Source organism: Aythya fuligula, chromosome 2 (assembly GCF_009819795.1).
Source record: "Aythya fuligula isolate bAytFul2 chromosome 2, bAytFul2.pri, whole genome shotgun sequence".
Taxonomy (NCBI): Eukaryota; Metazoa; Chordata; class Aves; order Anseriformes; family Anatidae; genus Aythya; species Aythya fuligula.
Window position 1 is genome coordinate 83,761,103 of NC_045560.1, and position 17,091 is coordinate 83,778,193.

Genomic DNA, 17,091 nt, shown 5'->3' on the forward strand with positions numbered 1-17,091 from the left:
AATCAGTGAGACAGTATCTGCCTGTAAATTCTATACAGATATGTTTTGTGGCTCCATTGCTGAAATAATTGAAAAGATCATGTGCTGATACAGCTCCTTGTAAAAATCCTTTCATAGCTGTTGTATAGTAGGGTTAGATATAATTTCATGAATTGTTTTAGGAAACAATAAAAAGAAATATTTTGCATAGCAGATAAACTGTAGCACTTTCTCAAAAACTGAATGACAACTGTAAACTGAATGACTTCACCACATAAAGAAGCACACAAACATTTCTTGGATAGTCAAAGGAATATAGCAGTGGGTGTTTGCCCTCCATGCATGTATGGGAGCTCCTTGATAAATCAAGAGATGTGCCAGAAAGAATGACTTCAGAGAAGACCTGCATCCCGTCCTACCAAGATTTAAATGTCCTTGCTACTGTGTGCTTTCGTGTGACTTGAACTGAAATCACATGTCCTGACTGAATCACATGCCCTAATGTGCATGTGACTGAGGAATTTTAGTGGGATAATGAAAGTGCATTTCCACAGCCTGCATTGTAAGTGCCATGTTAACAGTTGTGTGTGTAACCAGGGCTGCCTCTGGTCGCCGACTCAGGACCTGAACCTGACATGGATTAACTGGCTCAAGGTACTACCCCATCTCCTGGAGGTCACTGCCTTGCCATCACCTCCCAGCTCCTAGTCCTCATGAAATAGCTTGCCCTTGCTGTTCCCTGGCACCTGCATTGAAAGCAAATCCTTGGGTGTTTGCCCAGGCCTCATGGCAAAGCTGTCTGAGAATGTCTTTGGCAGTTTTTCTTCTGCCAAAGTGATCAACAGTATTCCTTACCCCTGGTTTGCCTCCCATGAGGGTTACTTTTACAAAAATATGTGAGCATGGTCCAGGAAAGTAATATTTTAGTGTCACTTCACATTCTCTTGCAAGCCACCAGAATGGCTTTTGACTCCTGTAAATTGTGGGGTAAGATGTTTGATGGTCACACATGGCTCACCTTGTTCTGAACTTTCTGTTGTTCAGAAAGTTCTGTTGGCAGTTCTGGGACAGGTCAGAGAGGTAATAATTATACTTCCTTGAATTCTCAGCTCATTAGTGTTTTATGCTATTGTTATCATAAACCATGTGAACGTACTACTAGTTAAAAACTCCCTCCTCCCTCCTCAAACTCAAAAAAAAAGTTTGGTTCACAACTTTTCAATAAAGTGCTTTGTTTTTCGCCTTCCTTGGTCCAAGCTGGTAGTTTACAAACTTACATAATGAGGGACAGGAATGTGCAGAAAAGTGGTTAATAGTGAACTTACGACCTTTCCTCTAGGAAAACTATAAAGCAGAAAGCTTTATTTTGCTGAATGTGCTGAAAAAAAATAATTAAGGAGGGAATACTTCTGTTATTTTCGTTCTGTTTTGTTTCCTTGTATTTGATGTCAGTATGCAGTCAGTGGCACTGATCTCTTGTACAGCAGAAAAACACCTAAAAGAAAAGCACAGAAAAGGGATTTTACTCACTGGAGCTGATTTGGCATACCCATGCGACAGTCTAAAGATTCCCTGCAAGCCGTGCTTGGTTGCTTCAGGCAGGAATTCTTTTCAAGCCAAAAGCAGGAAACAGATTTAAAAAAAAAAAAAAAAAAAAAAAAAAAAAAAAAAAAAAGTTAGGCTCAAAACCAAACCAAAAGCAAAGAAATACCAGGGTACCTAAATTTAAACTACATAAAATGCTAATAGGATTTTTTGAGGTAAACCTTCCATGTGTTTGTCTGCAGGACTTAGGCATTGGTTTGTAACCAGGAAGAGGTCCCATAATATGTAACTATAGGGGACTGTTTAAAAGCTCAAGAGCACAAATTTAACTAGAGTAAGCAGCACTCTTTTCATAACCTTATGTTGATATCCTTGTGGGAGCAGATAAATTTTTAATATGTTGAATCCAAAGTTAACATCAGGATGAAAAGTTTGTTGATCAATGTGTTACCTTCACTCTGTACGTTAGAGTATTTATTAAAAGACCATTGCAGTATCTGTGAGTAGGAACCCGACTAAAACTGGAAGAGCCAAAATATGGTTAAAATTAGTTGTAGTCCTTTTTTAGACCTTCTCATTTAGGTTTTCCTAAGATGAATACATTAAAAAGTTTCTGTGAAAATCAGACTGGTGACATTAACAATCACTACTGATCAGACACTAGTGATTCATTTAATGCTATCTGTACTGTGACGATAACAAACTTCCACATTTTATATGAATTTACTGCTTAAAAAGGGAATTGCTGAAAATGATAGCTCATTCTTCATGCACAGACTTCATTTGCTTTTCTCACTGACTTGGATGAGATGACGCAGTCTTCTACATCCCTGTGCTGTTGCCAGCAAGATTGAGTAGTTTGTTTTGCCAGCAAGAATGCCATCTGAGGTACTGAATTTTGTGGTGTCGTTTGGGGTGGTACCCATCACCACCTGGAATAGGGATTTTCTAGTGGGAAATAGCATATTGCTCGTTACGGATGGCCCTAATTCCAGAAAGGAAAAATGCTTTCAAGTCCCAGTGTGTCAGCTGAAGCTGTAGTTGTTCAATGATTTTGAAAACCAGGCAAAAGGAATTTCAAATTGGAAAAATTAATATTTCAAAAAGAGCCACTGTCCCTAGTCACCACCAAATGTAGTCAAGGCTACATTTGAAAAGGTAATTTAAATTAAAGTAATTTCTTCCAGTTCAGTGCCTTGCCATTATTATTTGCCTGAAGACTCTGGCTGTGTTTATCTTCAATATTATTAACTTCAATAGACTTGAATGCAAGCATTTTAGCTGAGTGTCTCATCGAAAGGATAGCTTCTTAATCTATGAATTCCCTCTCAAGTTCATCAAAATAAGCCACAGATGGTAGATATTTGGAAATTAATGATGATCTATAGATTTGAATTTGTCAGATTAACACTTCTGATGCCAGCTGGAAATTAAAATGTGCTTTTAGTACTATTTATATGTAAAGTAGGCAATTATCCTTTTTTTTTTTTTTTGTAACTATCAAATTTGATTAATAATTAACCAAGGTTATTTTCCTGTAAAAAAAGGGCTCCAAAACCAAACATTTTATTTCATTTGCATTATTCTTTTTCATGGAAAATACTATGAGCTGTACTCACATATTCATAAGAGATCCAGCATCCGCTGGAAAAAGAGAAAACAATTTGAGATTTAAAATCCATTTGCTTATTAAAAAGAGCATTTATTCTCTACATCATAAATATTTTTTTAGTTTGAACAGTTAAAAATATTTTGTCGTGTTTTTGTTTTGTTTTTCTCTATTTTTTTAACCAATAGATGCAACAGGTGACTTTGTTCTCCTCTGTCAATATCTTGTAAAAATCTACAGAATAAATTTTAATCATAATTACAAAAGTCAGTTCACTGTTACTAAAAGAATGATTTTGGCTGAGTAACTTGAGACTTTTTTGTATATTTGGCACGTGAGAAAGATCTGTAGTGAAGGATAAGCAGATCATGCGTATGAGGAAAGTGTTCTCATTGCCTAATTGAATATATCCTTCATTTTATCTGCTATAGAAAAAAAATTACCTAACCTATCCTCTTGTATGCATCCTCATTGTTTTAAAATTAAGACCTTCCATAGCTTAAGTGCTTGTACGTGGAAGTACAAACGTATCTAAATTTACTCTCTTGTGTAGGCCAATTGAATTAACTTAGCTGCACATTTGAATAATAAAAATGCACATAATGATCAGTAGAACCAGGAATCATGCCCATAAATTCATTCAGAAATCACATGTAACTGTTCACTTGAGAAAACAATTTGTAGCGTTCTCAAAAAAAAAGAAAAATCAGACAAATAGGATTCAAAAAAGTGCAAAATGTTAACATTTTTACTTTGAAATAGTGTAATTAGTATATTAAGACCAAGAGTGTGATTTCTACATGCATGTTTTAAATTATTTAGTTAAGAAGTGAAGACATTTCTGCCCTGCTGAATGAATGCTGTGCAAGTCATTCCAGAAAAAAAAGGAAAAAGTAAAATAGTACTGGATAAAATCCATTATTTATTCTTAAGTCAGTTTCTTGAGAACAGATTTAGAGCTGAATATCGGTGGCATACTACTGAATCATTTCATAAAAAAATAACACTTTTTCTTTCTTTACAGTTCAACAGAAGAGCAGTTTCACTGGCAAACACAAGGTAATGTACTTATCATTAGAGCACTACATGTATTTCCTACCAGAGCGGTCATACTTCCCAAAGAAGGTAGAGAGGAAATTAGTGTGCATTTATGCAGGGGTGGTTTTTTTGTTTGTTTATTTTGTTTTTATTGCTAGCATGTGAAAAATACAGAAAAAAAAAATGGCAGAACTTGGCAAAAGCTGTTAGGGTTAGCAAAAAGGACACCCAAAATAGTGCAATCTTTCAAGAGGGGGCATTGCTAAACACCTTTAGCTTTTTCTTAAGACGAGACCTGAGCTTTCTCAATTAGCTTTTATTAATCCAAGGCCACACTTTCAAAAGATGGCATAATTTTCCTGGACAGATTCGACCAGCCTCCTCTGAACATGTAATCTTGGTGTGTTCTCCATTCCTTCATCAGCTGTAACTGTACATGATGGCATGTAACTGGTTTTACCTTTTCCTTTCTTTCACTTTCTTGTGTTGATGTTATTACAGATGGTCAGAAGGATATAGAAGATGAGCTCACTACTGGTCTGGAGCTGGTGGACTCCTGTATTAGATCACTGCAGGAATCAGGGATACTTGATCCACAGGACTATTCAGCCAGTGAAAGTAAGTTGCTAAAAATGTGCTGTTCAGAACCCAGAAGTATTTGGAGCATTTTATTCTTTAAAACTAAAAATTGGTACATTTTCTTATAATGTTTTTCTTGATTATTTTCCGATGCTGGCAAAAGACAATGTAGTTGTGAGCAGGAAAATTGCCTCCCAGAATTTGCAATTTAATTTTTGGTTTTGTTTGTAATGGAGAGAATTTTATTGGAAGTTTGTGGGCAAAACCCCTGTGGCGTATATTTTAAGGAATATATTTTGTAGTTGCAGTATGGCTGTACTATACTATGAGGTCATGACACAAGACTTCAGCATCACCACTGCAAAAGTAACTTTCAAACAGCATAGTTTCAGTATGCAAAAATAATGTAATGGATTGTAGTGTGGCGTGTGAGTTTTTCTGATGTCACTTTTTAAACACAGCCATCAGATAGCTGGTACACCTTAACGCTGTAATTTTCAAACTGGTAAACAGACAAAACTAGTTAGGTGAACTTCTTAAGGATGATGCAGAGAATGTCAGCCGTAGCAAGAAACCTGGAGCCTTTTCTCAAAGGTTGGTGTATTGGTCATGTCACAGCTCTTCTGTTTGCAGAAGCGTGCAGTGAGTGGGTAGATCTTTTGCTGGGATCAGCAATTTCAGGCTAACCAGTAGCAAAAGGGAGTGAGGGACGTGCCACTCAATGTATTAGCAGAGCAGACATTTACAAATGTTTGTGCTCATAAGTTGCATACACTGAGACAGTTTCCCAACAGGCTAACACCTCTGTTAGAAGATGTAACCCTAGACATTGAATAAGCAGATTAATTCCCTATTTTCCGTTACTTTTTTCAGTCTCCTATCTGATACATTGTTCCATTCTGCCACAAAGCATGTGCCCTTTCCATCACTCCTACTGATGCTCCAGGCATTACCTTGACCTTTCAATTTTCTCTAGTATTCCTCTATGTCCTTCTCTCTGCTCCCTTGAGCCTTTTTTTTTGTTGTTTTGTTTTTTGTTTTGTTTTGTTTTTTTTTTCAGTCCCCTGCTGCCCAGTACTCTGTGACTGAGTCACATCTTTCAAGGTAGTTGCCCAAATTCAGCTTCCTCAAAATCAAAGGGGAAGATTTCTTCTTCCTTGGAAGGGCTAATGTGACAACTGCCTTCTGCACAGCCCCTCTAGCAATGGTGAATCGTCACCTGAAATGTCATCATCATTCCAAGTGAAAGCAAGGCATTGATTGCAAGGCAGAATTTTAACAAGTCAGAATATTTTTCAAAATTATTTTAAAAGAAGATTTGCAGTAAAATTCACAGCTGACAGTCCTGGGACGGTAGACAATTTTTCACTTTTGACATACACAAGATTTCTGGGTCAACAATGTCACCCACAGTTTCGGTAAGATGTTGTTTTATCTGAGCAAAATCTTCTGCTGAGAAATCATGATGTAACAATGTATGCCCTTATAATTTGCTCTGTTGTTTGTTTTATCCCCCTTTTTTTTATTCATTTGGGGGTGAGGAGAAACAGATTGAACGACTGACGTGATTAGGATTGTCTTCATACTGTGATTCTGTAGAAAAGTAAATCTGGGTGGATGGCAGGGAGGAGCTAGCATGGATGGGCATTTGGCAGAAACTGGATGAAGAGGTGAAAATTTAAGAAAAATGTTAGATTAGGATGAGGGCAGTAAATGGAAATAAATATGGGTAAGTGAAGAAAACTAGTACAAAAATTTCTGAGGAGTATCACCAAAAGATAAGACTCAAATAGGAATGTAGATAGGAAGGAGAATAAGGAATGTGGGCAAATGGAAAACACTGATGGAGAAGAGGAGCAATGGAGATGGACTGTGTGGGGAATGAGCAGGATAAGAACTGAGATTTGTTAAACCAGGAGGCCAGAGAGTTGGAAGCTGAATTTGGTTGGATGGTTTGTTCATGGGATCAGGAGATAGGTGCAAAGAGAGTGAACAACAGGGTGATGAGAATGACATTCAAGAAATGAAATGCTGATAGAGTTATGGACAGGACAGCAGCTGTCCCTAAGAAATACAGAGTTGGAGAGTACAGGCAGATGCATGTGCTCACAGGGGAGCAGGCTTCCCCACAGAGCTGCAAGCTTGATGATTTTCATTGTTAGGAAATATCTGTGAAGCTTTTGTCAGTGTCCAATATTCCTCTGTTCAGGCCTCCCTCATAATGAAACTACATCGCTATTTGCCATTTATGGTTGTAATTAAGAATCAGATATATATGCCAAAGCCAACAGTTGCAGCTCTGCTAATCACTCATAAATGCAATTAGGATGTCATATGCTGGAGTTCCTTTTTGGTTGGGTGGTCTTTACTCAATTTAGAATAAAACATCATGGACACATCAGACAGTTAAAATGTTACTGTGTTTGCAAAGTTAAAAGCAACAAAGTCAATGATGTCTGTACAACATAATTTGTCTTTCTTGTGACTGCATTATACAACAGTTACTATCACGTCCTGTTTTGAACATTATCCGTCCATGCCTCATTTACCCCAAAGATAAGGTTCAGACTGCACAGCATACTGAAGGGGGATTTCATCTTGAACACTTCTAACTTTTCTAAGCAATGAGTAGAATGTATTTGCTATAAACGAAAACAAAAATCTCATATTTGGCAGTTCAACATCTTACTTAAAATTGACCTTTATCTCTTTTGCATCCCAAAGTTCTGATGTCATAGCTGTGAAATCATTCACATTATCTTTTCCTGATACCTACTTTTTTTCATTAGTGGATTGTTCACAGGTGTGTTGAGAACAAACATAACTAACTAACCTATGGAAGCAGTGTCTCAAACATATGAATATATGTTTGATAATATATATATATGAATATATATATATATAATATAATATAATATAAAGGGAAATTTAAAACTTACTCTGAGATATCTCATGATATTTGTATTTCATAGGCACTTTTTGTCTTAATTCCTTCCGTCTCCAAAGAGGAAGTGAGAAAAATGTCTCAGTTTACAAGTAGAAAACACATTGTTTGTGATGCATTTGAACTAAATGTTGAATGTCACAGAGTAATCCACCAGGGCTCCATTTTTTTTCTCTGTGTTGGACAATTTGCAAGGAAGGCCTGAGGTCATGCTGTGGAGAATGAGGCAACTGCACAACAAACACTGAATAGGTTTGCACTGTGTGCAAACACTGTGTACAAGGAGGGAGAGGAAGAACGATGGTTCATAAAAGGCATCTCAGTCATCTTCTAAATTTAGAGGCCTTGAACTTGCAATATTACTTTATTTTACTTCTGCATTTTGAATGCAAAGCTGTATTTTACATCACTAGGCTGACTCTGACGAAGCATTTCTAGCCAGCCATGGCAGTTCTAGACTAGTTGAGACAGATTTTTAAAATATTCATAAGAAAGCCTGCCCAAAGATGTGACCACAGCTTCTTTTTCTGAACTGTGTGCATCCAGTGTAACAAGTCAATCTATGAGTAGCTCTATCTTTGTAGGGGATTAGTGTGTCTGTAGCCAGAATCTTTATGATTCAGTTTTACGCACTCTGACTTTCTCAGAATTATTTATAAAAAGTGGTCACATAGCAGGCACAGGCAGTTGTTATAATTCTCTAAATCTCAAATATCACATCTGCTATTCCTTTACTAGCAAATAAAAGCTGTGGACATAGGCTAACAAGACACATCACATGAAAGTGGCTTACACAGGAGGTCTGTATATAGCTAGCGGTGCTTGCTAATTATCTTTGCTGAGTGTGAATCAGCAAATAGACAAATGTACAGGTACATACGCTACATAAAACTTTTATTAATATGGGCCAAAACAAGCAGAGTGATTAATGATTAATTTTTTGAAGTAATTATTGTCAGACAAAGACATGCGGATTTATGCCTGCTATATTCTCTCAAGTTTTCTGTGGTTGTCTGTGCCTGACACAAGGCTGTATGCATCTGAGGAGTGCTCCTGCACTGTTGCCTTTCTCTTTCTTCTGTCTCTACTCAGTATAAACTGGCTTCCCAGAAACACGTGTTTCTACTTACAAATAAATAGACAAAAAGTAAGGAAACTTCCAGAACTGCGAAGAAGGCTGCAGCTGAGTTAAGTCCTAAACCTGCCTATCCTTGTCCAGCTTCCTGTACTGCACCAAATCCTCTTTGTCTTTGCATAGCTATAGATCAGTCATCGCTGTATCACTCCTGTTTACATCAAACAGGAGCTGACATGGTGTCTGACGGGAGTTCAGATCATCTTGAGTGCTTCTGGGGATGCCACCAGCAGAAGGCCAGCAGTCTACGCATACCCTCCGTCCCTGAGAGTGGCAGGTATGGGCTGCTGCTAATGGCAGTAGCCATCAGCTACTGAATGTCCCAGGGACCAGCCAGGTCCCTTGGTGTGCTGTTGTGACACTCAATCCTTCCTCCTGGTTCTTAAGTAGCTGTAACACCCCGTGTGGCAGCCCCGGGCAGACAACAGAGCTGTCTGTTCCTCTCTGAAACTATTCCTCAATCCACCGTTGTCTCCCTCTGATGGGGCCCCAAAGTACTTCTTTTGCATGGATGAAGATAAATACCAGTCACTCTGAATAGGATTGGGGGAAAGACCAGAGATGTGGAAGCCAAGTTTGGTTATACAGAAGACTCTGGGAATGGGTCACAGGGAGGGACAGCAATCCATGGTAAGTGTAGGGACTGGAATCGCTGGAGACAGAAACATGCAGGGGAGCAAGAGTTGGGCTGGGGAACAACATTCAGGAAAGAGCTAACACTAGGGATGTTTCAGTCAGACAGAAGGCACAGAAGCATTGAGTGGTGACTGTAGGTCACATTTTGTGACCTACATTTTGTGAGAACTGAGTATGCATTGTGGAGAGCATTCATTAATATTTTAGATTAGAAAGCTTGGAAAAATGGAAGGTGAGGGAAAAAAAAGGCACTTTAAACTCCCCATCACTGCCCCACTCAAATCAAGTAACTACTACAGGTCCGTTCCTTTTGCTACCTGTTCATTATGCCTCCATTTTTTTCCCTACCGTTACGTGTAAGAAGAATTGAAAAGCTGGAAAGGTTCATGGAAAGAAGGCGAGTAAACACAGATATACAACTGTGGGTGAAGAACGCTGTTTGCTGGAGAACATTTTTCATTACTGCCTGATAAGGTCACAGTCTGGCCTGCAGATAGGTGGGAAAGGTCCTGATGAACTGTCTGAGGCACTGAAATGTCCATCCTCTGTGACACAGAGGACCTGGAGGCCTCTGAGCGATCATTACGGACCAAATTGCCTTTTCCTGCCCATGTTTGAAAGTTTGCATTTTAAAGATGGGTAGTGTGAGTAAGAGTGAGATCAACGTGGAATGAGAGGAAAATTTTGGTCCTGTATTTTATACTCTTCCCTCCCAGTAGCTGCCCTCTGCCCCTGCCTCTACGGTTTGTTAGCATGCCCCATCACGGACTGCCTGATACTGGCCTAAAAATTGGTTCTGAAATAATTAGCTGAGGCAGATGGAGTCCTTACAGACCTGTACAGGTTGCAGCAGTGAGGAGAGGCAATGGTTACTTGATCTGTCATGGCATTAGCAAAATGAGGGCTAGGCAGACTACTGAGATTATTGAGCAAATCCATTGGCACTTTCTTCCTAACTTAAACCACAAGCTCAAATGTCTCCTAATCCAAAAGTGACTAATTTTAATTTAAGGTATCTATACTTTTATCTTTCATGCTATTTCCTTTGCTTCAGTCTCCACAAAATGAACCTTAGACAGGTCTTAAAAGGATTATGGAGTAAATTTATGGAGCTTTTGGTGTTTAAGTTTCTAACTGAAATGGAATCGTCTCACCAGTTATTTTTCACTTGCTTAATCACTTTATGTGGAAACCCTTCTTTTTAGCTCTCTAAATAGTTCCCGCAGACTGCAGCTACAGAGTATTTGTTGACATGAATCATAAAAATTCTTGGATCGGCGTGACATGGCTGCAATTGTCTGATATTTTTGAAATGCTACATTCTGAACTTCAGTTTATAAGTATTTGGTGTTAGAATTGCAGTTTTCCCCATCTGACACTGCCAGTACTCCAGACTTTTTTTTTCACAGTTTCTGAATATATTTTTGTTTACATCTGTGACCCTATTGCCCTATGCTCAAGATTAATTGCAGACTGATAAGGGAATAAATACAGTGTAGATTAAATAACACTCTCTTCTTGGCTATCGCCGTTTCAGAGTGCACTTGTTACATGTTAATAAAAATGCAGGCAGTTAGGGACATCTCAGCCCTTCTGGGAAAGAAAAACCATGGCTCACCATAGAGGACTTGGCCTCATGATATATGAACTCTTTTAGTCCCTTAAAACTATTTGCCCAAAATGCAGCCTGGATGAATAGTAGTACCATTTAGATGTCGCTTTTTTTTTTCCCTCTGAAGAATAAAAGATGTTACATGAACAGATATTTTTTATCCCATGAAATTATGTATAACTGTTGTATTAAACAGATGTGGTTTTCACTTAACTAAGCTGCCTAATTCTGAGGCTAAAAAGATGAGCTAAGCTCTTATTTTATTGTCTTAATTCAGTTTTGTTTCAGCAATTTTTTACAATAACAGAGATCCTCCTTACTCAGTGTGAAAGCAGATGTCCCAGTTTGAAAGAGCACTCCTTGTTCAACCTTTATGATTTTCATCTTTTATCAGCTGCTTTATTCATAGATATTGAAAATGGATTGAAACAAAAAGGCTCTATTTACACAATGAATGTGTAAAAAGATGTGTGTTTATGTGTTTTCAATCCCATAGCTCTTGCTTTGTGAAATTGCCACCTGTCAGATGGCTGACATGCTGAATGAGATGAAATTTGGCATCAGTGGACCTCACAATTTGTTGATAGATGAAGTTATTTCCATTTCATTATCTACTCTGAGTGCCTGGGTGATCCAGCTGAGTCATTCTTTGTGCACACAAAGGAGGTGTTCTCATGGGATCTCCTGATAAACATACACACTAATAACATCATGTGCTCTTTGAGTATGCTTCAGAAAAGAAAATCACCTTGGCAGTGTGCGTGCCCCTCTTTAATTTTTGGAATTGGATTTTTGGAGTAGCAGTGGCGTAAGTGTGCAACAAGGGTCACCTCACCTTTCCTCCTACTTCTCTTTCCTGTTGCATTAATGGAAACTGGGCAGTCGTCTGACTCAACAGTTCTTAGCTGCAGATAAATCAGGCCAAGTATGAGGCTTGAGGGAGTTCTGATTTATTGATAAAACATCTGACAGTATTTTAATACATTCAGAGTAAATACTTGCGGATGGACATTTTGGACGCCTCTCCTTATTCCATCCATCTCTTCTAATACAAGCCTTTTCAATATATTGGCTTCAAAACTGTGGGGTTCCCAAGTCATCTTTGCCCAATTAGTAATGAGGTATATCCTCTGAAAGGTGGACAAACACGAAAGTCTTTTGTTAAAGGGTGGTCTCACAGTTATTTGTGGCATGTTCTCACAGAAAAAGTTGCGCACAAATTGTCTGAACTGTGAATAAACTTATGTTTTTTGGAGCAGTTCTTAAATAATTAGATTTTTGAGTAACAGGGATAAGATGTTGCTTCCTTGATCCTTATCTGCCTTCCCTTTCTGACCCTAGTCACCCTAAATAGGAGCATAAAATAATCATCCTGTCATTTAACATAGTAATAGCCACTGGCCAGCAGTGAAACCAGTGCCTACAACACTGAGACCTGGTCCCTGTGGCAGTCCTCAGAGGAAGCTTAACGTCATTACAGAAGAGCTGACCACATAAAGTTGCTGTGCATTCATTGCTAAACCTTGTTAAGACGTGAGGAACTGATATTATGGAGCAAGCCCTAGACTGACCCAAGAGCCAGCTTTTACATCTCAGAATCAATGTTTACAGCCAGTGCTCCTCTGGAAATGCTCCATCAGCGACGAGCATCCTTAGCTTGGACTTCATTTTTTTATCCTCTGTCAGAGGCTGAGTTCAAAGGTGTTGAGAGTAGCTCCAGATGAAAAGATGCAGTTCAAACACCATCATTACGTACTCTATATCTTCCTTTGGTCACCTTTGCTCCTTATCACTGGTATCAGCATGGTAAGATTTGGGTAAAACAAGCATGTCTTTGCTGCTAGCATACTGCATCCAATTAAATTCATATCGGTCTTCTCATTTCAAGAGTGCAAATGACTTTTTTTTTTCCCTTTTCCTTAGTGATCACTTCCCTTATGCAGGCAGGAGAAGGCCACTGCAAAGAGTCAGACTTAGGAGCAGAGCCACATCAGGGGCTCTCACCACCAGCAATCCTGACAGCCTTTGGCATCTGTTTCATTGTCTGTGGTCTGCCATGACTTTCAGGTAGTGGGGTGTTACAGATTGTAACTCGGGTCCAGCTGATCTCACTCTGCCAAGACGCTCTGCCTGTCTTCAAGCTCACGTGTGACTGTTTCCCAGCAGGAGGCCTGGGGAAGCCTGAAGGAGCCAGCAACATTCAGGGAAGCTGCTTCTGCTTTTGCTTGTTCCTCAGGGCTGGCACAGGGGTTGCTGTGAGCACCCTCCTGTGCATGACACCAGCTGCCTAAATTTTTCTGCAGACATTTTATAGACCAGTAGGGTATCCGGGTGGATTTGCAGGCTTCTCAGGGAGAGAGTGCTAGAAGGCACTGGCAGAACTCTCCAAAGCGTGACAGTCCAGTATGTTCCTGTCCTGTTGGATCTAAATGCTGACTCCATTTTAATCTCTCTTCTAGCCTTCTCCTTTCCTGTGCTCTCTCGTCCTTTGCTATCCCATCTTTCCATAAGCTACCCATTCCTGTCTTACCAAACCTGTATGCCTATTACTTCCCTTCTTGCTTCAGTTCCATCTTTTCTTTTCCAGTTCCTTTATCTTTCTTTTCACAAATCATGAAATAAAACCTCAGTGCCCTGCCCCCAAAACCTTATTCACCCTCAGAGAAAAAAAATAAAAATAAAAACATATTTTCTGCATAAAAGTGGCCTTGTAGTCCTCATTTTTTACACCTTTATCTAACTTTACGCTAATCCACATTGCTCATTGATGTGCCATGTTGCAAGTCCGAAGGTAATACTATGACAACATTACAACAGTCATTTGTAATTTCCCTCCACTTCAGTACAGCAACCTGTTGTCTGATTTTCTGTTTCAATGCACTGTCACCTAGAACATGTCTCTTAGGGTTCCCTTATCTCAGGTTATGCCTACGTGATGAAATGGACTTTTTATGTATCAATACCATACTGAGGGAATATGACTTCGTATTGCTTCACATCTGAGCTTGCTTGTCCTGAGATGAGTGTGACTTGTACGCAGTGTCATTTCGTGCTGTGTAAGTGACTTACAACCCTTGCCTAAATAAAACAACCCTTTAAAATCTAGCTTTATTACTGTGCTTCGAAATGTGAAAGTTGAATTAACACAGGAGTAATAACAGCTGGTAAAGTATGTATGGAGGGGGAGAATGAAAATGTGGGAGCACTGAAACCAGGGAAGCAGGAGCAATTAGTAGTAGCTTCAGAGATGGAAAGGAGGTAATGATCAGCTTGTAATGATTAGCCTGTGGCAAACTGAAATCCTGCACAAGTAACCAGGTGTTCCCTCATCCACTGCAGGAAGCAGTTACTGAAACTCATTAGAAAGTGACAGTGACTTATGGTAGCATCTGTAGAAGCAGAACATGGAAAGATTTTTGGCAGCGCAGAAATACATCAGTAAATATTTTGTCTGTAGCATGGGCCAGGAAACAAGTGCACCCACATCCTCATGACAGACTGATAAAGCACTCGCCCTACTCGTGCCGTAGCGGTATGCCAGCGCCCGCGCTCTCAGCACGGTTAGAAGTGCCAAGAGCTGCACGGCTCTCTGAACTACCCACGCCAGCTCGTGAGCACGAAACCGGTCTGTAGATACAGCTGTGCAAAAGAGGTAATTGGCTTGTTGGCCTGTGTGAAATGTGCATGGAGTAGATCATCTTGGCAGGTATGGTTTTGGCCACGGAGAAGTTTTAGGCAGTATTTGTCTTCAACCCACATAGATCGGGGCATACCTTCTGTTTTATGGCTTGGGTGTTTCTGGCATATGAAAAAGTTTCTCATAAAATTTTGACCTAGTTGACTTACTTATTAGTAAACCGACTTCCAAGGCAGTGTTAAATACATTCTGAGCCAGTTCACCTCAGAAACCAAATAGCCATTTTCATTTGTGGACAGAAAAGATTCAAAATTTAAGACTATTAAAGGTCAGGGAAAAATAAAACAAAAAGAGTTCTACTTTGCACGTCATAGGAGACCTATTCTGTGCTAGTAGCTATGTTCATAGAGCAAAATACAAGATGCAATGATACCTTTTGGTATCCGATCCAGATATCTGTGAATAGTTGTGTATGCTTTGTAGTCAGAAGCTTACGTTTGTTTGTTTTTATTTTTGCTAGCAGCATAGGTTAAGTCTACCAGAAGAGATTTGTCTGATTTTTTTGATTTCTGATAATGCACTCAGCTTTCATGTGAGTCACGCTTGTGTGATGTCTGTAACCATCTGATTTTATTTCCTAGAAATAAAAAGGGAACACTTTCGTTCAATACTATCAATAGCAGCCTTAAGCTGTGGTGGGCAGAGAGGGCGATTAGGAACACTTGAAATTGACAGTTGGTCTTTTAAGGTATAAAATGCTTCCAAAAATTATGATTTAATCATACAAAAGATGTTCTTAATTTATTTGGCTTTTTTTTTCCTGTAAACCAAGCACACACTCCATTTTAAAAGTGTATATCTCTTGCAAAATGGGAGGTAGATTGACTATGAAAACATAAATTTAAAAAATTACAATTATTTATGCCAAAATTCAGTGTTACCCAAATGGAAGCGTGAGACTTCCTTCTGAGTCGGAGATTGCTGTCTGCATAGCTGCACATGCTGCATCCTCCTGCATGCAAGTTTCTTCTTGTGGTCGCCTTCAGAAACATACCTAATCCCATCCCAAAAGCCCAGTTCAGCAACTGTTCTACTGTTCTTCCATAGTCTGATCTTTTAACACGTAGGAAACTTCTGTTACACAGAATACTGTGTGACTTCTGCCACTTCTAGTATTGCATGCCACCTGTAGAGTTTCACAGAAGTAACATCACCATCAACAAATCAGGTTGTTTGTGGAAAGAAGTGGTTTATATTCCTGGTGTAATTCACATCATGTCTACTTCAGGCCACTGACAAGGTTTTGTAGGCAGAGGCTCCTCATGAGGGTGTAACATGTGCCAGCAGAAATTTTCCTGCAAAAAGAGCTCCCGATCAACCTTACACATCCCTAGACAGAAGGCTAGAGGATATTACTTTTCCTCTTTGTGTCCTCTGTAAATGCAATTGAGCTGTTATCCTGGCTGCCCATCTCTCACCCGGGCTCTTTCTATCCATTGCTCCTATAAAGCCCATCATCCTAATGGCTAATGATAAATTATGTCTTTCAGATAATATCTGATTTCAATATGTGCAGAGTTTAGCAAACGATTTCATAAAATATGATTAATCTTCCACAAAAGAAGTTGTTTAATCCTGAGGTCGGTTAAAAATTGCAGTAGTAGCTTATCCTTGATTTTAATCTAAATTTCAGGCAGTTTTTTTTCAATAAAAATCAAAGACAAGGGGAACTTCTGTATTCTGAGGTTAAATATGTTTAACCCTGTTATTGCTTGTTGCCTATCTTTAGGTCTTGATCTCTAACATCTCCAATAAATTCTCTCATCTGAAACAGAACTCCCAATTTTTTCTTACCATCAAACTTTACCAAGTATTGCTTATGAAAGAAGATTCATCTGTCTTGCATTTTGTACAAACATCTGGAGTAATACCATGTCTGGATGGATATAGAAAGTAAAACATAATGCTTTATCTGAGTAAATAACACTGAACTTAGCTTATTATTTCAGGGTTGCTTTAGGCTTTGCTATGTTGCCCTGTTCTCTGAGTCTGGGATTTCATATTCGCCACATATGGTTCCTAACTTTCAAACAACTTTTATTTTATCTCACTGGAGGTTCTGTTGCATTCATAATGTACCAACTACAAATTTTTGCCATCCATGAAGAAATTCCTCCTCTTAAAACACTTCCTTACTCAGTTCAGCTATTTCTGGTTTTCTTCTTGTCCCTCCCAGGTGCACAGTTAGTGAATTTTAACCACCGGGCAGTATGGGTTTGCAGTAACATGCTGGAGTCCCGATAGTCGGTGCTAGTGCTCATTTTCCAGCAGCCTTGATTGCAGAGCCGCTCCTGAGAGTCATTGACAGAGGAATTTC

General features: G+C 39.1%; 1 protein-coding gene across 7 annotated transcripts in view; it reads left to right on the top strand.

Annotated features, from left to right (window-relative positions):
- Positions 1 to 17,091, top strand: part of CTNND2 (catenin delta 2) — a 641,797-nt gene that overhangs the window by 332,708 nt on the left and 291,998 nt on the right. For all 7 annotated transcript variants that reach the window (XM_032182073.1, XM_032182078.1, XM_032182072.1 and 4 more), the window contains 2 exons: positions 4,158 to 4,192; positions 4,673 to 4,789. In XM_032182073.1, the coding sequence (XP_032037964.1) occupies positions 4,158 to 4,192; positions 4,673 to 4,789 (152 nt within the window). The remainder of the gene's footprint in view (positions 1 to 4,157; positions 4,193 to 4,672; positions 4,790 to 17,091) is intronic.